General features: G+C 49.6%; 1 protein-coding gene across 13 annotated transcripts in view; it reads right to left on the reverse strand.

The window, feature by feature from the left end:
• Window positions 1–23,409, reverse strand: part of CACNA1B (calcium voltage-gated channel subunit alpha1 B) — a 317,185-nt gene that overhangs the window by 42,104 nt on the left and 251,672 nt on the right. For all 13 annotated transcript variants that reach the window (XM_064677120.1, XM_064677125.1, XM_064677122.1 and 10 more), the window contains 9 exons: window positions 22,611–22,748; window positions 21,379–21,580; window positions 19,603–19,767; window positions 18,416–18,526; window positions 18,163–18,246; window positions 7,077–7,193; window positions 4,655–4,720; window positions 3,951–4,042; window positions 2,357–2,507 (listed from right to left, as the gene is read on the reverse strand). In XM_064677120.1, the coding sequence (XP_064533190.1) occupies window positions 2,357–2,507; window positions 3,951–4,042; window positions 4,655–4,720; window positions 7,077–7,193; window positions 18,163–18,246; window positions 18,416–18,526; window positions 19,603–19,767; window positions 21,379–21,580; window positions 22,611–22,748 (1,126 nt within the window). The remainder of the gene's footprint in view (window positions 1–2,356; window positions 2,508–3,950; window positions 4,043–4,654; window positions 4,721–7,076; window positions 7,194–18,162; window positions 18,247–18,415; window positions 18,527–19,602; window positions 19,768–21,378; window positions 21,581–22,610; window positions 22,749–23,409) is intronic.

A 23,409-nucleotide genomic window follows, 5' to 3' on the forward strand; every position in this document is an offset into this window, starting at 1 on the left:
CACCCCAAACTGCCCCAATATTGAGGTGAGGCTGCCCCAGGGCAGAGCAGAGAGGGACAATCCCCTCCCTGGTGCCCCCCAGGACACGTTTGGCCCTCCTGGCTGCCAGGGCACTGCTGACTCAGGGCCAACTGGCCACTGACCATGACCCCCAGGGCCCTTTCCCAGCACTGCTTTCCAGCCTCTCATTCCCAGTCTGTCAGTACATCCAGGGCTGCCCCATCCCAGGGGCAAAATCCAGCACTTGTTGAACTTCCTCTGGTGTTTTGAGACCCCCAGCAAGGCTCCTGCCCCTGCAGTGTGTGAATTCACTCCTGTGTGAGGCCCAGCAGCTCCAACACCATCAAACAGCTCTGGTGGCTTTGGGCAACCACGATGGTCCTTTGTGTCCCCCCTCCCTGGGTGTTTGTGCCCCTGTGCCACGGCCCAGACGAGCCCCAGCATCTTGGAGTCCCCATGCAGGGATGGGGATGCCCAAACCAGCTCTGAATAAGCTGCTCAAAGGCTGCAAGGACTCCAGCTGGATCAGCAGGGCTCACTCCTGTCCTGCAGGTACCTCCCACATGGCCCAGTGTCCCCAGAGCATCCCGAGGCAGCAGAACTTCTCAGAGTTTGCCCCTTGATCCCAAATCCCTTCCCACTGCTCCCAGCTCCAGCCATGGCTCGGTACAGTTCCCCCTTCCCTGCCTGGAGCTGTTTCTAAAGTTCCTGGACATTCTTTACTTCCAATTCATATTTTCACTATAAATTTCAATTGATGTTTTCCTCTGTCCCTTATATTCTTAGCTTTCAATTTATATTTTTCGTAATAGATTTCAATTGATATTTTTCAACGTGGATTTCAATTGATCTTTTTTTCCTCTCCCTCAAATTACAGGGGGGAAATTATGTCAAGCTGCACGTCCACACAGAGCCAGAAACACCATTGGGAACCAAATACATTATCCAATTTCCCCTCAATCTATGGCATAACATTGAGCAAACCATAGAAAAAAGTGCTCCCCTGGCAAGGCTGGGGCTCTGCAAAGCTTGTGGGGAACCACATGGTCAAGTGCTGAATGCATTTTAAGGGATGAGTTACAGCCCAATCCAGCTGCTTGGCTTCCCACTGCCTATTTTTGGAACTTCTGCTGCTCACAAGGGCTCTCCCCTCACCTGGTCCAGTTTCCAGGGGGTTTTCCAGGAGCTCTGACCCAGGGACAGAGCTGCTTTTGCACAGCTCCAGTTCTGCTGCTACATTTTGGCTGAGATGGCTGATCCAGCCAGGGAGGGCTCTGGGGGGATGTGATGTTTGTTGTTGGGGTTTTTTTTTTAAATAAAAAGCTTGAAAATAACACTGAGAACGTCTGATGTCGGGTTAGGGATTTGCACAAGGGAAAAAACCCTGGTTTTAAAACTCAAGAGTGCTGAAGGAATCACTGAGTGGAGCATTAACTTCGTGTAAGCTTTCAGGGCTCCAGGTTTTTTTAAACTCTTCAGAAGAAATAATCCCTGGGGTGTCAAAGGAGCAGCAGCAGTGGGACAGAGGATGCCAGTAGGGGCCACTGAAGTTGGTGTGTCTACACCCAGCACCAAACTGCCCCGTGGAGCTCCTTTTCCTGGTGGAAGGGTTCTGAGGAGAGCAGGATTAGCTGCACAGAGCAGCCAATCTGCTGCTTGAGAGCAAACCTGTGGCAGCTCCAGACGCTGCTTTTGGGTTCATTTCAGAGCCTTCGTCTCTTCCTGCTTGGAGCTTAATTGGGTCCCTGCCCCTGGTTTTCCATTCCCCTGTCCCCAGTGGTGCTGGGGAGGGAACAAACCCCCAGGGGCAGAGGGATGTTTGTGGCTGTGCCAGTGCTCAGGGAGGGCACTGGCACCTCTTAAAGCACCTCTTAAAGCACGGGCACGACCCAAGCGCTGAACGCTTCCATGTCTAAAAGCCTTTCTGGCAGCAGCAAATGATTATTGCATTTCTTTGACCAACAAAACAGAACACAGAGCATCAAATGAGTGTGATGCTCCCAGCAAGAGCTTCTGAACTGGTGTTGTCTCAGCCATTCTCACCCTGCCCTCCCCAGTCCCCTTCTTCAAAGGCCCATGTTACAAATCAAGACAAAACCGATTAGTGCTTAATTCCAGATATTAGACCCCCCCTGTGAGAAGAAAGATAAATCCCTTCCCTTTAAACTAATGACTAAATGATCTCTTTGGGGATTAAAGGGATTTTATCACCAGGATGGTAAATGGGGTTTAGCAAAGCTGTCTGGTGGTGTTGGATAAATTATAATTAGGGAGGAGGAGGAGGTAAAGGGGTGGGGAGTGTTTGGGGGGATCCACCCCAGCACCCCCACTTTGGGAGGGATCAGGACCGACTTACCAGGAAGGAGCAGAGGAAGATGAAGGACACAAAGTAGAAATAGGCAAAATCACTGCCACATTCCTTCTTGGTGAGGCCAGAGAGGGGGTCACAGGCTCTGTTGCTCAAGCAGGACAACATGATCTCGTGCCAGGCTTCCCCCGTGGCACTCCTGGGGATGGGAGGGCAGAAGTGAGTTTATCCACCCCCTTCCCATTACAGACCCCAGGGGCAGCCACCTCACAGTGTTACTGTGCCTAATTAACAAAGTTAATTAGGTGAAGGTTGTGTCCAGGTGGAGAGACTGTATTTACACTGGGAATTTGAATTACCAGCCTGCTGATGTGGAAAGAAAGGAGAATAACATTTCCTTCCATCACAGGGGGGTAAAAGAAGCCAGACAGGCTGAGGTAGGCTAAAAGCTTTATTGCTTTTATGGAGAATAAAACCAGATTGATTTCAACATGTCCAGTGCAAATCTAAGTAAACAGAGTTTAGATTGTTCCCTTTTGAAGCAGCCAAACACTTCTGTCCTAGTGCTGGCTCTAAACCCAGTGGAGATGATGGGAAATGAAATCAGGCTTCTCCACTTGAGTCTCTTATTTTCTTTATCAGGCAGATAAATTCCAGCACAGTCTGGTTGGTCATAGTGCCATGAATCTCTTTTTCATGCCAGTCTCCTGAGTGTTTTCATCATTTCCCTCCTCCCCCTCTAACTTCTGCTGCTGAGAAGAACAGCCAAAAGGAAAAGTTTTGGAGTCCCAAAGGGTTTGTCCTCAAAATAAACCACCCCCTGCAATGGCTTGGATGTCAGGGGATCTCCACATCTCAGAGTAATCTGGTTCCTTCCTCATCCCAGTCCTGCTGCCCCTCAGTCCCACTGTGGCCTGTGAAGGGACCACGAGGTCTGGCCACGAGACTGAGTAATTATCCAATTTTATTAAAATGCAGGGCTTTGAGCTGAGTGATTATTCTGAGCTGGAGAGGGCTAATTTCATTTCCATCTGGCCTCACAGAAACTATGGAAACCAAATCCCAGGCAAGAGATCCAGTTACAAGCTCCACATCATCTGCAGAGCTGGGGTTAACTGGGGGGGGGTCTCCACAGGCCCCCCCAAACTGAGCTGGAGCAGGACCCAAACTTCAGTTTTGATAGGTTCTGAAAATGAAAATCTTTGGTGAATTAAATTAATTGCTTGGGTTTTAATTCGAAAAAGCTTCGTTTCCTTGCAGAATGAACCCAGAGGGAAACACTTGCACTCCGAAGCAGAGGCGGGGGGTTGGTGGATGAAGTGTTAAAATGACCAATTTAAGGGATTCTCACTTAAAAAAAAAGAAAAAGAAAAAAAAACAAGCTTCATGACAGGAAACCCATCAATCAGTTATACAGGGGGAGCTGTCCTATATTCAGCTTCTGCCAGGGGGTGTCACAGCCCTGGGTGACACGCTGTGGAGATGATGATGTGTCGGCTCAGATCCCCCGAGGAGGAGGAAGCAGGAATGGCTGCTTTACTCAAACACCTTTCCCAGAGGATGCCCAAGGCTCAGCAGCCAAACAGAGACTTTTTTCCCTGCTCACATGCAAGTCAGATGGTGTTTTATACCCTCCTCTTACCTGAACAGAAGCATCAGGGCTTGGAGGAAGGTCCGGAAGTTGTTGTGCCGATTAATGGAGGTTTCATCATCTAATGCAATGTTCCCAAATACCTGCCACGGCAAACAGAAGGGATTCAGGCCAAGCACATCCTCCCATGGATGTTGTCAGGAAAGGTGGATCAAGTGGAGTTGAGTAAAAAGGCAGGGAAATAATTATTTCCTTGTGTGAGGGATCTCAAAAGCTAAAATAATTTCTGTGCTGAAGAGGGAGATAAAAAAGTGTTGTGGAGGTCAAATGGGGGAAAACACCAGGTTACTGTGCTTTGTGTTCACACAGGATCTTTCCAACAGTGCAGCTCCATCCCAGGCCAACAAAACTTCAGGATTTCTTCTCAGAAAAGTGCAGTGTCTTGATGTGTCCATAGCCAGGGGAAGGGATGTCTCTTCCCATGGGAGACAGGGATACCCACCCTGCTGCTGGAAAGGCAGTGGTACAGGTTCATCCCCACAGCTGATGTGTCTGCCCATTCTCTTTGTACACCCAGGGCCATGTTCAACTTAAAACATGACAATAAGTGGCCCTTTTTTCCACTTCTAATTTCCCTGACACCAGACAAGAAGAGCCTTTTGCCTCCTCCTAAGCCAGCTGAGGAGGCAATAACCCAGCTGCTCCCTGAACAAACCCAGGCTGAGTGTGGGCAGAAGGAGAGCCAAATGTTTTACCTGCATGCCAATAATGGCATAGATGAAGAAGAGCATTGCAATGAGGAGACACACATAAGGCAAGGCCTGTGGGAAAGGAGAAGGTGGTGTTAATGACAGCAAAGGCACAGCACCCAGGAGTGTTTAATCCCTGTGTTTTGTGGCATTTGTCCTTCAAGTGAAGGAGCTGGGAGGAGAATGTGAACAGCTCTGTCAATGACCCCCCTGGAGCCACGAATTCATCAATCCCAGAACAGCCAGGGCTTTCCAAAGGCTCTCTGTGTATCCTTGCAAGCAGGGAAAACACAACCCAAAGCTTCCCAGCGAGCACTGGAACTACCAGCAGGCCCTGGCACTTTCTATGCATAATTGTATGAATGTTAATTTTTAATGACCTTGCTGTAAATGTAGTCTGAGAAAAAAAACATATCCATCCCAGAAATGAGTTGCTGCTCTGAAACAGGCACAGATTGCAGGCCCAGGAGGACAAAAAGCTTCTGAGTTTTAGCAAGAAATCAGTGGAGGCTGCGATGTAATTATGTCACCCAAGCTGAGAGTGATAGCTGCTTTCCACTTGGGCTAAACAAATGGGTAATTAATGCTTCTTAATTGGTAATGGCTGAAAAAAGGAGAAGTCTTGCCATAGGATTAGCCCATGTGGTGCTGGGGGCAGGAGAGGGGTTATACAGCCATGGGGGGCCCAGTGGGAATCACAGAATTATAAAATATCCTGAGTCGGAAAGGACCCACCAGGACCATCCAGTCCAACTCCTGGCCCTGCACAGACACCCCAACAATCCCACCCTGGCCCTCAGAGCATTGTCCAAACCCTCCTGGAGCTCTGGCAGCCTTGGGGCTGTGCCCACTGCCCTGGGGAGCCTGGGCAGTGCCCAACCACCCTCTGGGGGAAGAACCTTTCCCTGAGATCCAACCTGACCCTGCCCTGGCACAGCTCCAGCCATTCCCTGGGTGCTGTCCCTGGTCCCCCCAGAGCAGAGCTCAGTCCCTGCCCCTCCTCTGCCCCTGCCCAGGAAGGTGGAACTGCCCTGAGCTCTGCCCTCAGTCTCCTCTTCTCCAGCTGAACACCCCAAGTGCCCTCAGCCACTCCTCCTATGGCCCCTCCAGACCCTTCACCATCCTTGTGTCCCTCCTTTGGATGCTTTCCAACAGCTTTAGATCTTTTTTTTACATTGTGTCCTCCCAAAACTGCCCCCAGCACTCGAGGTGAGGCTGCCCCAGCCCAGAGCAGGGCAGGACAATCCCCTCCCTTGCCTGGCCAGTGCTGATGCCCCCCCCCCCCCCGATGCCTTTGATGTCCCCCAGGGGCAAAACCCGAAGGAACTCTGGGGCAAAGGGCTGATGTGGTTTCTGCTGGACACCTTTGCACAAGGATCAAAGACTGAGAACTCAGCTTTGGGGGGACAGACAGACAGACAGAGAGCTCCCCAGGCAGTGCAGGAGTGTCCCGTCTCCGTTTCAGGGCAGCTCTCTGCACACACCCTTGGAAAGGGTCGGGGCTGTGCTGGAAAAGGCCAGGGCTGAGCCCCTCTGCCAAGATCCAGCCAAGGCCACACAGTCCAAGGACACCCTCCTGAGTGGGAACATCTGCCTGGCAGGGACTGGAGCTCTGCCCTTGTGTTGGAGCTTGGGATCAGTCTTGATTTCACGTTATATGTTCTCCTCTCTGCACTCCAGCACCTGAGCAAGCCCCATAACCAGAGTTAAAGCCCCAAACAATGCACAAATGGGCTGCAAAACAAAAATAAGCAGCTTTGGGGCGTGTGGGCTCTTATTTAGGTGTGGAAAAGAGCTGGCTCACAGCTAAGCACGGGCTGAGCAGTGCTCTGCTGTAAGGCAGTTGGTTTAGGGTCACTTGGAGCAGAAGTCACCCCTGGGCCACAACGTGCTGAGTCTTGCTGGAAGGGAAACCAGGCCAAGCAACTGCCTGCACTTCAGAACAACACCTCATCTTTTTAAAATCCTCCACGTCATCAAAGCCCAGCCCTGTGTTCTGCAGCTCCCCAGTTTGTGTCACCAAACCCCAGCGGTTTGGGGTTTGCCTCTGCCACCTTCTACAACACCCAAATCCTGGTGAAAGCAATTTGACCTCCCACTCGCTGCAGGCAAATAACAGTCACCAGGGCACCACTTCCTTATGCCAATGCTTGAGCATCAAGGCTTTGCCACGGGGATTTTGGGGTGGTTTCAAGGGCAGCCTGAGCTCTGTGCACCCGCTGGAATCTGCACCAGCAGCCTTTTGGACTCATCTTCCAAAATGCAGCGTTCAGGGGCTGGTCAGTGCTACCCAGTTCGCTTCCCTGCAGAATTAATATCCCTGTGATGCAATGGTGGTGCAGAGGGAATTCCCTTGGCAAGGGGAGCTGTTTGATCCCCAGCGGAGGACGCTGTGGATGCACCAAGTCCCCACGTCTCTCAAACTCACCTTAAAGGACTGCACGAATGTCCAGAGCAGGATTCGGATGGTGTAGCCCTGGCGGAGGAGTTTGATGAGCCTGGCTGCCCTGAAGAGCCTCAGGAAGCTGAGGTTGATGAAGTTGTCCTGCGGAAAGTAAAGGTTTTGTGTCCTTCAGAAATTAACGCGCTCGGAAACCACAGCCCGCGAAAAAAGAAATTAAAATTACCAGCTTCACGATCTAAGCAGCAAATCGGCCACCAGAAAACCTTCCAAAAGAAACATTCGTCAGTGCAGATCACTCCACATGCAGCAAGAATGAGAAAATCCCTCTCCACAAGAGCCCTCCCCTCTGCTACTGGGTCAGTGACAGAAAAGGCCCTTTCACGCTGTCCATGGAGGTCTGATTTGCTTTGAGAAAGGCAGATTTTTCTCCCCCATAAAGACTCAGGGAGAGGGAATGGTGCCATATTTTCATTTTGTAAGGAATGAGGTTGTTTGGACGTCTTGGTCAGCTCTGAACTGAACTTAAGCCAAGACAGGCGTGTACAGCCTGTAATGTAACAAAGAAAGGCACTGTCCAGTGAAGATTCAAACATCCTTGAAGGAATGAGGATGTTTGCCAACCTGCAGGTTTTAGATCTGTTTATACAGAGAGTAACTGGACAGGTTCATCAAAGAGAAAGGGCACCAGAAAGACTTGTTTGGGAGATGGATCAATGGCAGCGAGTCAGCTGGGGAGGTTGAGCTTTCAACAGCAGGAGGATGCCTTAGGAACCTGCTGGTTTTTCCAATTGCCATTAAATGTGCCTTTGCAGGTGGATCAAAGAACTGCTGGAGACAGATTCAGATTTCCATTTGTTTTGGATGATTCTCCCCACCCCTCACCCCATCTTTTTTTTTTTTTTTCTTTCCTTCAGGGGAAAGAGGTTTCTTGCCCCAATGAGCTAATCTAGAGAGGGTTCTTTCCAAAAGAAAACATGCAAAAGCCAGATCCCTCTTGCCCTCCTATTTGAAGGAGATAAAAAAATATTGCCCCTTTCCATACTGATCCCAATTCACTTATTTGTGAATCTCTGTTCACAGCCACTTATTTTGACTGAGCGAGCTAAAGAGAGAAAGCATCCTACTTTAAACTAGCAAGCAGTGGAGCAGAAAATATAATCATAAGGAGCTCTTGTTGGTAAAGATGAGCAAAAATAGTATTTCCCTTGTATTATTGTTTTACCAGGTGACACCCAGTCACATTGAACTGACCCACAGTTTGGCTACAGAGCTCATGCTGAAATTGGGGGGCTTGTTGGATCTATTCATTTCTTTAAATGCCAGCTCAGTTTTTGGGCCATTAGCATTGCATTCCACCAATCCCATCAAAGAGTCCAAGAAATCAGTCTCAGGCATGCACTCGGTTTCTCTCAGGTTAAAAACACAAGCAGCTCAGAGTTAGGCACAGACCGTCAATCAGACTCAGTCCTCAAATAAAGAGAAAAGAGAAAAGCACAGGTATGTTCCATGAAAGAGCAGGACAACACGGAGCTCATTCCAGTCAGCGACAGAGCCAGCTCTGGCAGGCAAAGCACAGGCAGGATTCCCCTGGGTTGTTGGAGGGCGGGAGAACAGGCACTCGGGATGGAACGCTTGTCTCGGAGCATCAGCTCAGCTTGGTTTCACTCATGGCTTACCTTCCCTTCACCACATTGCAGCTGGACTCACCTTGGCACGTAAGGGCCCGTGGGGCAGAGCTGGCACTCAGCTGGATAAGGAGGTGCCATCACTAAGCTGGTCCCTGTCCCCCCGTTCCCCCTGCGGGGCTGATGAGCTCCACGGGGCAAGGCAGAGCTTTAACCCAGAACCTGTTTGAACCAGGTCTTCCCAACAGTGGGAACTAGACCAGACCTCATGTGGCATTCACAGCACTTTCAGGCCTGGAAGGCTGACAGAGTTTAAACTTCAGAGCAATGCTCAAGCCAGACCTTTCCTGTGCTCCAGCCTTATGCTCTTCCAAGGAGCACTCGGACAGTGTCTGCAGGATCCATCTCTCCCCTGACCCTGCTGTCCCTCCCTCTTCCCACGGTCCTGCAGCTTAACAGCAAGAACATTGTCTTGCTCAGACTTTGCTGTGGCCTCATAATCAGAGCTGACAGGATGCTCAACATCTGCTTTGGGCTGGGCTGCCTGAGAGGTCGTGCTGAGCACAGGCTGGGCTTTGTACATGGAAAACGGGGATAAATGGGAAAGGGGTTCAAAACAGTGTAGTTATGCCTGTAATGCCCCATTCCCTGGGATTTGGAGGGACAAACAGTCTGTACAATTTTTATTCCCCAGCCTCTAAGCCTCCCTCTTTGACTCCTGCAGTCCCTAAGGCGCAGTGGGATCCCTCACAACCCAGGCAAATCCCCCGTCCCCGACGCCGGGACGGTTCGAAGGACAGTTCTCTGCTGTGGGGAGGCCAAATTGCACACGCTGGGGATGGGTGGGAGGGCTCTGCCTGTGCCACCCCCAGCACACCACGGAGAAAACCCGTCCTTCGACACCTCAGCCCTCCAGGCAGGAGTTAAGAGTCACATGCAGCTGAAGGGGAAACTCCACAGTGCGATATTTCTCGGGTACAACAGTGCTTTGCATCAATTCTCCCCCCACTCAGCCACCCCTGGGATGTGTCACATGATTATCCAGGTCATTCTTCCCGGGTTTTTTTGGTTGCTTTCCTGTTGCACAGATGCTCATGGCTGTTTGGTCCTCACAACAGGCACCAGAGCTTTGGGATGGTATGATCCACCTGGCAGCTCCAAAATTATGTTTGGGAAAAGCATTTCCCCCTGCCCTGGCCCTGTTTTCCTGAAAGAGGAAGGTCTGGTACTGAAGGTACCCAGTCACCAGCCAGGGCCTGGGCACTGCCACCACTTCCCACCACAGGAGCTCAGATGAGTGATAAATCCCTGAACAAACTGCAAAGCAGGAGGAAACAGGGAGAACAGATATCATGGATAACAAACTGGCCTTGATTGCTGTCCCACCATGGGCAGCCTTATCTTTTACCCTTGTTTTCATAGAATCACAAATTGGGTTGGGTTGGAAGGGACCTTAAAGCTCCTCTCCTTCCACCCCCTGCCATGGGCAGGGACACCTTCCACTAGAACAGGTTGCTCCAAGACCCTTCCAACCTGGCCTTGGACACTTCCAGGGATCCAGGGTCAGCCACAGCTTCTCTGGGCAACCTGTGCCAGGGCCTCCCCACCCTCACTGTAAAAAACTTCTTCCCAGTATCCCATCTAACCCCACCCTCTGGCAGTGGGAAGCCATTCCCCCTTGTCCAGTCCCTCCATCCCTTGTCCCCAGTCCCTCTCCAGCTCTCCTGGAGCCCCTTTAGGCCCTGGAAGGGGCTCTCAGGTCTCCCTGGAGCCTTCTCTTCTCGAGGTGAACCCCCCCAGCTCTCCCAGCCTGGCTCCAGAGCAGAGGGGCTCCAGCCCTCAGAGCATCTTCTTGGCCTCCTCTGGGCTCCAGCAGCTCCACATCCTTCTTCTGTTGGGAGCCCCAGAGTTTTCCACATGGAAAAGGACAGAAGCCATGAAGAGCAGGGTGTGCAGCCATCGCCTGGGGCTGTTCCTGCAGCACCCTCAGCAGCAGGATGATCTCCTGCCCAGCACAGGAGCTGTGCCCACTGTCCCCAGGGATGCAGAAAGAGCTGCTGGAAGAGGCATCTGACCAAGGCAAAAATGGGATCGCTCAGGAAGCTTTAGCATTTCTCTTCATCTGGCATCGACAAGAATTAACTTATTCTGTTGAGAAACTACTGTTGAGGAAGTGGCCTTGTTCCCATTTAAATGTCCGTGGCGTTGCCAGAACTGTTCCTGAACCTTGCACAGGGTCCTGGCTTCCTCTGAAGCTCAGGGAATCCATTGCTGATTTTAAGAGGATTTTTGAAGATTTTTGCCACACTCATCTATGCCTTAAGGACTCTGTCATTGCAGTTACATCATATCAGTCCTTCCATCTTGAGCCTGGAATGCTGGAAGAATGATTTTCTGTGGGTGATGCCGAGATCTCTCCTTTTTCCCTGCTTCACAGAATATCCTGAGTTGGAAGAACCCACAAGGATCTTCTCCTGGCCAGCTCCTGGCCCTGCACAGACACCCCAACAATCCCACCCTGGTCCTCAGAGCATTGTCCAAACCCTCCTGGAGCTCTGGCAGCCTTGGTGCTGTGCCCACTGCCCTGGGGAGCCTGGGCAGTGCCAACCACCCTCTGGGGGAAGAACCTTTTCCTGGGATCCAACCTGACCCTGCCCTGACACAGCTCCAGCCGTTCCCTGGGTGCTGTCACTGCTCATGGAGAGCAGGGATTGGAGCTGCCCCTCTTGAAGAAGCTGCAGCCCCTGGTGAGCTCTGATTTCAGACTCCTCCAGGCTTCCCTTGAACTTTGGAGCTCCTGCTGCACTCACTGCAGTGTCCCAGCAGCAGCAGTGGAAGGAAGAAAACATCTCAGGAGGACAATGTGGTTCTCCAGAGACCTCACTGGGATGCCAGGTGATGGAAGGAGCCTGGACTCGTCTCTGTGAAATAGCAACTGCGATCCTAACAAACAGCAGGGTGACCTTTGAAATCCTTCACCTGAACGTGGACCAAAATTTGGCCAAATGGAGATAAACTGGTTTTTTTCCAGTATATTTTCACAGCTGATGCCAGGGCACTTTTCTGTGCTGCCTGGGCCAGGGGTGCAGCAGACAACATCTCACTGCTGCCACACATCTGTAGCACTTCCAGCCACCACAGAAATTCCCTTCTTGGCTCGCACAGGGCAAATTTTCTCTCACACATTGTCATTTTCTCCTTTGCTGCTTCCTGGGAAATCCCCCCTGTGACCCTCCATGAACGGTCATGGAGCTTCTGTGCAGCCTGGCATGAAGATTCCCCCTGATTTGTGTCTTAACAGCAACTGTGCAGCAGGAAATGCAGATGTTACAGATCCAAGAGCTGTTGTCAGGTGGCCAAGCAAAGATTTTTGATAAGCTTATGGTCTCCTTTGTGTTATTAACCATAGCCAAGATAATTAAATATCGGGGAAAAAATATATTTAGATTGCATTTTTCTTTATTCATTCTCTTTTGCTTAATTTTCAAAGAAAAAGGCCAGGATTTCCAAAGGCATCTTTGGAATCAGGCACTAAATTCCCAGTGGGATGTGGCTCCTGGTACTTTTCAGCTTTGTTCATACCACAATTTATGCTTTAACTTGAGATGTTTGGTTTTGCATCCCAGGGACTCTGTGTCCAAAATAATTCTACGGGCTGGTATCACAGGGAATTTTCCAAGTGGAGTAAAGATAATTTTTTCTATCATTTTAATAATTTCTCTTTTGATTTGAGGGCAGCAAGTCTGTCATCACTTCAGAATGTTTCTGCCTTATAATACTGGGGGTTTTTTGGCAGAAAACATCTTGTTCAAAAGAAACCAAACCCACTTTCCAAGAGCTGAATTTGGTGCCACCGGTTTTAAAGTGAAGCATTTCCCAGCCAGCCAATCTTCTCCTCTCCAGCCCATCCAGGAGCATCATTCCCTCCTAATCATCCCATCCCGTTTTCCATGGAAATAAGGCAAGTGGGAGTCTCCCCTTTAGCAAAGTGGGGGGGAACAGAGAGCAGAGCTATTGGTAACTGGGTTTGCCTCATGTCACCAATTAGCCCAGGGAAGGAGGTGCAGAAAGAAGCCAGTTTGGGGCAGTGCTGCAGTGAGGCTTTTTCACCAGTGCAATCGGAAATCTCATCAAAAAAAAACTCAGAAAAACCAAACCAAACAACTTATCAAATCAAAAGAAAAACGAGAGAAAATAAAAGCAGAGGCTTGAAAGAATTGTTTAAATTCAATGAAACCAACCGTGTCCTATATGTGATGTTTTCATGGATGGATATTGGCAAGAGTTATTTACAAATTTAGGGTTTTTTTTTTTGTTTTGAGCAGCAGGTGCACAACATACAGACGGAGACATGGTTTTCGCATTGTATGTTGATTGGATGGCGTGATTTCAGCAGGTAGATTAAGGAAAATAAAGAACAAAACAGGGAAACAAAAAGAGAAAATGAGTAATCAGGACAAGCAAAAAAGGAAACTCTGAAAAATTTCATTGAGGGAAAAGAAACTATCAGGTATCGGGGGAGGGGGGTGTTATTTTATGGGAATTATATAAAGAAAAAATGCTTCAAACCAAAAACAGGTTCTGAGATCCTAAAGGTAACACACACAGTGCAGTAGTGATTTGCATTTCAGTTTGTAATGCAAATTGGGAGACAATTCACAAACACTTCTCAGGAGGTGTTTTTTTTTTATATTTCCAGGCATAGAAATAGATGTCAGTTTGCCAAACTCCCACTCTGGATGTGTCCACAAGGACACCTTCTCCTTAAAGCCACCTATTTTCCCTTGATTACTGAGAGGGTCAAAAAACTGACATTCACTTTTTTTTTTTGCCTAAGGAAATAAAAAAAAAAAAAATATATATTCCACTACAATCACAAAGTAAATTACATATGGCATGATTACAAAATTGAAACAAAGCAATTCATCAACACATTTCTTTTCCTTTTGTCTTTACTTTTCCGTGGGTTAAAGGTACCGATGCAGCAAGGCTGGTGGAAGCCAAGTCTCTCAAGAGGAGACAACCCCCCCGCCCCAGGTGAGCGGGTTTATTTACCTTGGAGAACATTTACGGCTGGAAAATACAGTCATGGGAAAAAATAATGGTGCTTTGTGAGCCTGATCTCGGGGTGACACCCAGAAAACCTAGAAAACCCCTGGATCTCCAAGGGAGCTGGAGGGCTCCTGGTGCAGGACAGATGGAGGCTGACAGGGTCACGCTGTGGCTGCCACAGGGACCTCCCAGCTGGAGAACTCCCAGGGGATGGGTGACAAGAGGGCTGGATGCACAAGGAGGGACTGACAGGGGCTGCCACCCAACTCTGCCCGTAGTGCCCATCAGCTGAGGGGGGGCTGGAGCTGAGGAGGTGGGATAGTTTTAGTCTAGGCCTTCCTGGAGACCAGCTTGTAACCAGGCAATTACCCTATATTCCCAGTATTCCATGCTATTCTTTACATAAGCAGAGGCATAAATAAGAAGGATGGATCTGAAGGCACAGGTTCTCTGCTGTCAGTCCTGCTGGTGTGAGGGAGTGAGGCCTAGTGCGGCCTAGTGAGGCCTAGTGAGGCCTAGTGCGGCCTAGTGCGGCCTAGTGAGGCCTAGTGCGGCCTAGTGAGGCCTTGTAGGCCTTGGGAGGCGGAGGGTGCCAGTGGTCGTTTGGCGCAATTCTGCTATCTCAAGGAGAGTAGTAAGATTTTCTTTTACTAGTTTTTATTGATTGTGCATACCTGCTTCGGGTTTCTTCTGTGGTTTTGTCCCTCTTTTGTGGCTTTGTCCCTTTTCCCTTCCCCTTTTAGGGGGATTGTTTGGGGTTCTTTTTTGTGTGTACATAGTATGTGAATGCCTAAATGTGATATATGTAAATATATATATATTTCAATATAGTTCTGCTATTCTGGGTTTTTTCATAGTTTTTTCTCTCTCCTTCTTTGTCGGAGGCTTTTCACTGGATCTCAGGAACTTGGCGGGGAGCCAGTTCCAAACTCTAACAGGAGGGCAGATGGAGAAGAGGGAACACTCTGCTGGGGACACAGCTTCGGGGTGGTGAGGAGTCAAGACCTGTTCTCCTCTCTGGTTATTCTCCACTCCACGATGGAGCTGCTGCACCCCTGGGCACACCCTGAGGAAGGTGAAGAAAGCATCAGCTGTGGCACTTTGTGCAGAGCAGATGCTCATCCCCAGCCTAAGTTACTGCTCTGCCTTACCTGGGAATATAAAGAGGTTGGGAATACAAAGAGAGGGTGGGCAGAGGCCGTGGGATGAAAGGTTGGAGGCCACACACCAGGGCTGTGCTCTGGGAATGAGGCACCCACCGGCCCTCCCTTCAGTCCCTGCTGTCTGCAAAGACCATGTTCTCATCACTGCTTCAGGCTTTTCAGCCCTTTTATACATTTTTAATGTATTGTATTAAACTGTGTTTAGGTACAAACAAATTTAACTAATCGTTTAACAGATATTACAGAGATGGTTTAAAATGTAGCTCTGCCAGAATATACCTTACATATATTTTTGCTGTCACTTTGCAGGCAGCAGAAAAGGGTCCTGGCGTTGCCAGGCAGGTGTGGGACCCCTTGGGTTACCCCTGCTGTGTTTTGGGTCAGAATACCCCTAACTGCAGCCTGTCATGGAGCCAACAACATGGCACAGCAGCAGAGTGCTGGATCCTTCTGCCTGTTTTTCCATCCTCAGGACTGGAAAGGGGAGAAACATAAAATCACAGAAGGGTTTATGTTAAAAGGGACCTTAAAGCTCATCTCGTTCCGCTCCTGCCATGGGAAGGGACAACTCCCACATGGCCCATCCAACCTGGCCTGGAGGCCAGGAAGGCTCGTGGTGGCAGTGGAGACCCTGGTACAGGAGCACCTCCACCCCGTGGCACTGGCTGAAGCAGCACAAACTGCTCCACCAGAGGCCTCCTGACAGCTGCCATTATTTGCTGCCACTGTTAATTCTGTCAGAAATGTGAGTTTTGGGGCCCCACTGGGGTAGCTAAGCAGTGGTGCAGAGACCTGTGCATCAGGGTCACCTTGAAGCAAACTAAGCCTCCTGAGCACGAGGCCTTTGACCCCTCAGCCCGTTGTCCCTGTCTGAGGCTGGGATGGATGTGGAAGGGGGTGCTGGTGGGGATGGCAGTGCTGCTGCACAGACATCAGGGGCTGCAGAAACCTCAGAGAGGAGCTGTGTGAAAGGAGTGTTGAAAAGCAAGTCTAGCAAGAAGGTGGGAGGGGGGAATGACCCCTGGGCACTCTCTGTCTGCAGGGAAAAGCCTGTGGGAAGGAGACAGGATGGCTACACAGAATCAGAGAAGCTTTTAAGTTGGAAAAGATCTCTGAGATCATCAAGTCCCCAGCACTGCCAAGGCCACCTCTAAAACATGTCCCCAAGTGCCACACAGCTTTTAAATCCCTCCAGGGATAAGGACTCCACCACTGCCCTGGGCAGCCTGTGCCAGTGCCTGGCCACTCTTCTCATGAAGAAATCGTTCCTAATATCCAACCTAAACCTCCCCTGGTGCAACTGGAGGCTGTTTCCTCTTGTCCTGCCAGGTAGTACTTGGGAGAAGAGACTGATCCCACCTGGCTGCTGCAGAAGGGGAATATTTAGAGAGAGCAGAGCTCCAACAGGTCTGCAGACACAGACAGAGGACCAAGAGATCAGGGGCTGGAGTGGTACTGGGCTTTTCTAATTAAGAGATGTTTGTGATCAGCCTCACAGTGCCAGGGGAAGGTGTCAACCTGCATAAGAAAGTCCTCTCTAATGTTTGACTTAAAGGATCTGGCTACTCATAAACCAAAAACCTCTTCTTTTCCACATGGGAGGAGAATGGAAAGGCATATAGGTGTTTGGGAGCTTGACCCTATTGGAGTTAGACTGGTTTTAGGGCTAATTCACACTCCAAATTGCTGCTGCCTTCGATGCTGGAAACCAGGGAAAGCCCTGTGGAGGGGAGGGGTGATGCCATCAAATCCAGTGATGCCTCACAGCCCAACCTGATCAGTCCACAGCCAACTTTCCAGATGCCAGACACCCTCCCTGAGGCCATCCCTTGGGAGCTGGAGGGAGAGGCAGTGGCCTGTTAGCTGAGCAGGGAATGGGCAACACCACTGGCTGCAAAACAGCTCCACAATGAGGGTTTTAAGAAGCAGCACATGGGCTTGGTGTTGTGAAGGAGACACCTTGCTGAGGGAGAAGACACCAATCTCAGAGAGAGCAGAGGCTCCTCACCCTGTGTGAGCTGCCTGTGCTGCTTCCTCCCAGGAAAGTGGCCAAAGGAGGGTGGAGGAGAAGTGGCAGTGTCTGTTTTTGGCTCACTCATGAATCTTTGCACAAGTTTTCAAACCACAGCAAAAGTTTGGCAAGAAAACATCCCATGGCAGAGGGAGTGGAAGCATCCAGCACTCAGAGAGGTGGCACCCAGACCTTGGGTTTGTTTTGATTAGTCTAAACCTGGCTGCACTGAAAACAAAAGGTAATTCAAAGCGTAGGAGAGGATTCACCAGCTGGTAAATGAACACTTGTATGGGGAGTAAAACTTGGGGGGTTGTGTGGGTTTTGGTACAAAGGGTAGGTAAAAATGTGTTTTGTTAGGAGCAGTGATACAGTCTCCACCACCATCTGTAAAGAAGCCTGGGGAGCACAGTTCTTAGCACACACAAAACAGGTCTATCAGCAAATCCCAGGAGACTGAGAGAAAAAAAGTTATGGTAAAGTTCAAATTCATCACATACAGATACAACATGCACTGGGAGAGGAGCAGTTTATAAATTGGATAATGTCAAGGTGTCATGGCTGGAGTCAGATATTTGCTGCCCTTCTGGAAAAATCCTTTAGAATTTAATAATTTAATGGCAAGTTGTGTGATCTACTGGGCTCATTAGCAGGGAGACAGCTGTCCCTGTAGGGCTGGCCAGAAATCCTATGGGAAAGTTGTTTGGTTATTAATTTTAATCTGTTTATTTAATTAATTGTTTCTTAATGACCCCCCAGAGATCTGTGCACGTGACAGAAACACTCCCCCAACCCAGCCTGTGTGGGCTCTCCATTCCCATCACTTCTCACCCTCACCCTGCCCACGGCCGGGCAGGAGCCCCAGGGGACACGAGGGGGTGTGTGTGCCCTGCAGAGCACCTCACACCATCACACAGCAGAGCCCTTTTGGGCTTTCCCCTCTATTAAATTCAACAGGATTTTTCCATTAATAGGCAAAAAATGGCCCGGGGACAGATTTGCTGAACGAGAAAGAGCTGCTTCCTGGCAGAGGCAGCGGCACTGTCGTTCTCATCAGAGCCTTTCACAAGAGCCTTTGGGGCAGGCAGCTGTGCTCAGCTCCCTGGAAAGAGCAGAGCTGATGGAAAAACAGGCTGCCAGGTCACCCAAGGACATCCCAAATCCCAGAGGCAGCTCCAGGGAATCAGGCTGGTAGGGAGAAGGTGCAATGTCTTTGACAGGGCCCAGCTTTGTTTACGAACGGAGCGAACGGGACTTACCGCGATCTCGGTTACTAAAATATCAGTAATACTTCCCAACACTGTGACAAAATCAAAGACATTCCAGGCATCTCGGAAATAATTCTGCCAAATGAAAACACAAGGGGAGGGATAGAGGGATCCAGGGGTTATTTTCTTCCCTTTTTTTGTTTTTTTCTTTTTCTTGCTTGTTTTTAAATGCGCGTCACGAAATACGAGCGGAGCGTTCCGTGGAGAGGGGAAGCAGGGGAAGGTGAAGGAGGAAGGCACATACCAGCACACCAAAGGCAATGATCTTCAGCACACATTCCATTGAAAACATGGATGTAAACACAATATTCAGGCATTTCAGCATTTCTTCATATGCTTCTGGAGCATCATAGAACTAAAGCAGGACGGGAGAAAAGCTGTTACCAGAAGATCATGTACAGAATAAATCCTTTCCCAGCTGACTTGCCCGACTGCAAAACTCTTGCTTGTTTTAGTGTTGGATTTTGAGCTCACTTTAAGCAAGATTTGGGGTTACAAAACGTTATTTATGTCCCTCCAGAAGGACACTCCTCCCTACACACTGTCCCAGCTGGAGATATCCCCAACACTGGAGCTGCTGGTGGACATCCCCCTGTAAGCACAACATGGGCCAGGAGGGAGGAAGAGCATTCTCAAAACCAGAGGACAAGTGCAGCACTGTGGGTCATTCCAGAGGACCCTAAGAATAAGGTGAGCCCATGACTGTGAAGATACTCTGAGATAGGCAAGGGAGAGGAGGGACATCATCCACAATGTTTCTCCACCCACACCTCCCTCCTGAGCACTGGGGATCACATCCCAGAGTTCTGGGGATCACATCCCAGAGTTCTGAGGCTGTTGCAAAATTGAGCCATTTCATAGAATAACAATGGTTTGGGTTGGAAGGGACCTTAAAGTCCATCTCAATCCACCCCCTGCCATGGGGGTGGACCAACTAGACCAGGTTGCTCCAAGCCCTGTCCAACCTGGCCTTGGACACTTGCAGGGATGGGGCAGCCACAGCTTCTTGGGGAATTCCATCTCAACCCCTCATCACCTTCAAAGGGAAGAGTTTCTTCTCAATATCCCATCTAAATCTCTTCTCCTTCAGTTTGAATTTCCTTGGCATGACTGGATTTTGAGCAAGACGTGGCCCTGCTCTGCAGCAGGAAGCCCAGGCTGAGCTGGAGCTCAGGACCTGCAGAGCCCAGTTCCCACCCCACTGGAGGGGCTACGAGCCACACCAACACCGTGCAGGGGAACATTCCCAGGATCCCATCCCAGCTGAACCACCTCCCTTGGGAGACCAAAGGAATCCCACCAGGAATCTGAGGAGCGGTGGTTGCTCCTGATGATCCCCCCCAGCTCCCAGGTCAAGAGTCCAAATCCTCTCCCTCCAACACCACAGTCAGCCCCCAAACCCTGCCCAGGCTTCAGTAAGATCCCACTGACCTTCATCATGAGGACGATGGTGTTGAGGGCGATCATGACCATGATAAAATACTCGAAGGGAGGGGACACCACGAATTTCCACATCTTGTACTGGAAGGATTGCTTGTTCTGGGGCATGTACCGGGTCAGGGGCTTGGCACTTATGGCAAAGTCTATGCAGGCCCTCTACAAAACAGAAGTGGGGTGAAAAATGATGGAAAAAGGGCTGGGAGTCTCCATCCCTCGGGATATGGTTGGGAGAGCGAGCAGAGAATTCAGAGGGGGTATTTCTAAGTGACTGTTCCTGTAAAATCCAGCACAGAATCCCCAAATTATGATAAATGTTGCTGGAATATTAAACCCCCAACGCCCCTGCAGGCCTAGGAGACCACCTTCCACCAGAGCCCAGCTCCTGGTAGGTCCCAGTCCCTTCCCTAAGTGGTTTTAAATCCATGGGTTCACTTCAGAAAACACTGAATTCCTCCTGATGGATAATTGTAGAAACAAGGGGATGTTATCTAAAATAAAGATGTTATCTGTGGGTTTAAAAAGTTATTGTGAAACTCAGGTATGTTCTGGCACCTGCACAGCTCAGAACATTTCATGAAATATAGACTGAGCCCAACCAATGAATTAACCACCAAATAGCTCTGGGCGAACTCTCACAAACCCCCTTTGTTGTTTTTTTCTGTTGACATTATTAGGAATATAAAACTGCATTAAAAATTGATTTCTACTGACAACAAGCTTTGATTCTGGAGGATTTTCTCTTAACTTTCCCATTTTCAAAGCTTTATATCACTGCAAAAATACTTTCTGGTCAGTTGAAAAATAACATGGGTGAAGCATCCCTAAATATTCTGCTTTATTTTGGACTTTTTGGTCACGTGGACAAACGAGGAACTAACTAATAATTGAATAAAAAAATCATCTCTTTTCATCAAAAATCAGGGTCCAGTTTCAAAATCCATGAAAAGAGATGGTTCTTTGCACAACAGGTCGTTGAGGCTGTGGGACCCCAGACAAAGGATGTTGCAGATGCTGAAAATCTGCTCGGGTTCAGAAGGAAACCGGATACATCCAAGGAAGATACACAGATGACACTAACTAAATTAAAAACATGTCCAACTCAGGACATTCCTGAGCTGAAAATGATGGGATTTGCTGGAGATTTCAAGAAAAGCCTCACAGGGTCTTGCCTTGGTCTTACACTCTTCTCGAGGCACCTACTTTTGGGGGAAATCATCTCAGCCAGGCCCAAAGCCAGCCTGGGGAGAGGAGCTTTCTCTGGGGAACCAAAACAGTTGTAGTTTGGTTTCTAAAAGGCCACAGATTCGTCTCCTTTCACACCCACATTCTTGAGCAAACATGGAAGGCAGGACTGGGTTGGGTTGGAAGGGACCTTAAAGCTCACCCAGTCCCACCCCCTGCCATGGGCAGGGACACCTCCCACTAGCCCAGGTTGCTCCAAGCCCCATCCAGCCTGGCCTTGGCCACTTCCAAGGATCCAGGGGCAGCCACAGCTTCTCTGGGCAACCTGTGCCAGTGCAGGTCCACGTTCTCTTTGCAGCAGAGGTGTGGCCCAAGGGGACACCTGACAGTGGTCACTCGGGGGCTTTCCCTGGCTTTGTTTCTGTGCAGAAGCTGACAGGCAGTCGTGTGTTTGGTCTCCACAGCACAAACCCTCAGATAACCACTGCTCTCCACCCCCCATGGCACAAGAAGGAGGAAGGAGGGGCTTCCACTGCTGCTCTGAGCCCCCCGGGTGCCAACTGTGCATTCCGAAGACGGGGGTACCTCGTTTTTCTCGAGGCTGCACTCTGACATCACTTTATCTCCTTGCTCTTGGAAGGTGATGATGATTAAAGCCACAAAGATGTTCACAAAGAAAAAAGGGAAGACAACAAAATACACCACGTAAAAGATGGACATTTCCATCCTGTAGCCAGGGCTGGGACCCTGCTCCTCGTAGGTGGCGTCCACCGAGTGCTTCAACACGCTGCAATCAAGGGCAGAGAGAGGAGAAAAGTCACCAAAAATCACTGTGAAGCACCTCAAAGTCACTCACTGGCCTTCACTCAACGTGGAGGGTTGTCCACATATGCTCAGGTCAAACCTCTTCCCAACTATATGGCTGGGAAGGAGTTCTCCTTGAGGATATTTTGATAGGAAACCCTTCCTGGTTTCACCCCGTGAAAACCAAAGCAATCACTGTGAAGCACCTCATGGTCACTCACTGGCCTTCACTCAACGTGGAGGGTTGTCCACATATGCTCAGGTCAAACCCCTTCCCATCTTTATGGCTGGGAAGGTGTTTTCCTTGAGGATATTTTTGTAGGAAACCCTTCCTGGTGTCACCATTCTGCAGAATGATGATTTGCTAAGTACAGATCCACTGATCCCCCCTGGCCAAGGGCAGAGGATCCAGGGGGATCTGCCTTCCCTTCTCTGGTCAACAGGGGGGAAGGAAGAGTGGGCAAAGAGAGGTATTGATGATGTCTGAGGAAGGGAACACAGTGAGGGGACTGGAAAAGGGAGACTGGTGCTGGTTTATTCTTTATTTCCACAGAATATGCTGAGTTAGAAGGGACCCACAGGGATATTTTATGAAATAGTTGAACGTGGAGGACAGGGAACCCCTGATCCCCCCACGTGTCCCAGCAGCAAAGTGTGCCAAAATAAAGTCACGTGCTGAGCAGTAAATATCATTTGAGGACTGTCATACTCTCAGCACAGGTCACAATACTTTTCCCCCCTCATTTTCTTACATTTGCATGAGCAGCTTTACACCTGAGAAAGGTGGGCAAGTCCAAAAGCCTGAAGCAAGCACTGAAAACTGCCTGAGAGTCAGGAGAACAGCGAGAAAAACACGGATTCACCCAATGCTGACTCACCCAGTGACCACACAAAGGAAGGAAAAGCTTAGCTGAGAAAAGCCTCTTCTCATTTCCCATTTCCAAGCCCCTCAGAGCTGTGGGAAGGTGCCTTCACCTCCCCAGTCAGTGCCCCTGCCAGCCCCGGGTACTCACGTGGGCCACCCTTCCCCCGTGGACACAGTGAAGAGCGTGAGCAGAGCCCAGAGCACGTTGTCATAGTGGAACTCGTATTTTTTCCATTCCCTGGGCTGTGCCTCCACCTCATTCTTTTCATAATCGAGGTACTGACCCCTAAGAAAAAGAGAGATTCAGAGCAAATGAGGGAATTAAACCAAACCAGCCGTTTCTTGGGAGTCACTGAGGAGCATCGAGAAGCCCCGGTGGGTGGCACAGGGATTAAAGACAAAGAGGCAGCTCCCCTAGGCTTGGGACAGAAGTCAAGGCCAATTTCTGAGCCATTTTCAGCCACAGGAACTGGATCTGAGGTCACAAAATAAAAGAAATTGTAATCAGGGCGTTCATCCATTCATTAGGCAAAGCCAGTAATTAACAGCTGGTCCCCAAATCGTGTGACCCCACAGAAAACTGGGCTGCTTGATGGGGAAAGGGCTCTGGTTCCTATTTCAGGGTTGGAACTAAACCCTAAAGGGGTCTTCTTTTAGGGGCCAAGGGACGTGGCATCTGGAGAGCTCCCCTCCAACCTACGCTTCTGTGTAATTTCACTTTCTTTCTATAATATATTTACATCATTCCAAATATATTTACATCATTCCGAGGAAGTGACAGCCCCCGTGACTGCCAGCATCCCACCAGGGACATGCCCTGCATGCACAAGGCAGCAGGAGAGGGATGGGCAGAGCTGGATGGTGCTGAGGATGTGCTTTGGGTGCCAAGAAAAAAGGCAAATGAGGAAGATGCACGCTGAGGTAACACACCTTGAGCCTGCTGGAAG

This window comes from Pseudopipra pipra, chromosome 20, assembly GCF_036250125.1.
Source record: "Pseudopipra pipra isolate bDixPip1 chromosome 20, bDixPip1.hap1, whole genome shotgun sequence".
NCBI lineage: Eukaryota > Metazoa > Chordata > Aves > Passeriformes > Pipridae > Pseudopipra > Pseudopipra pipra.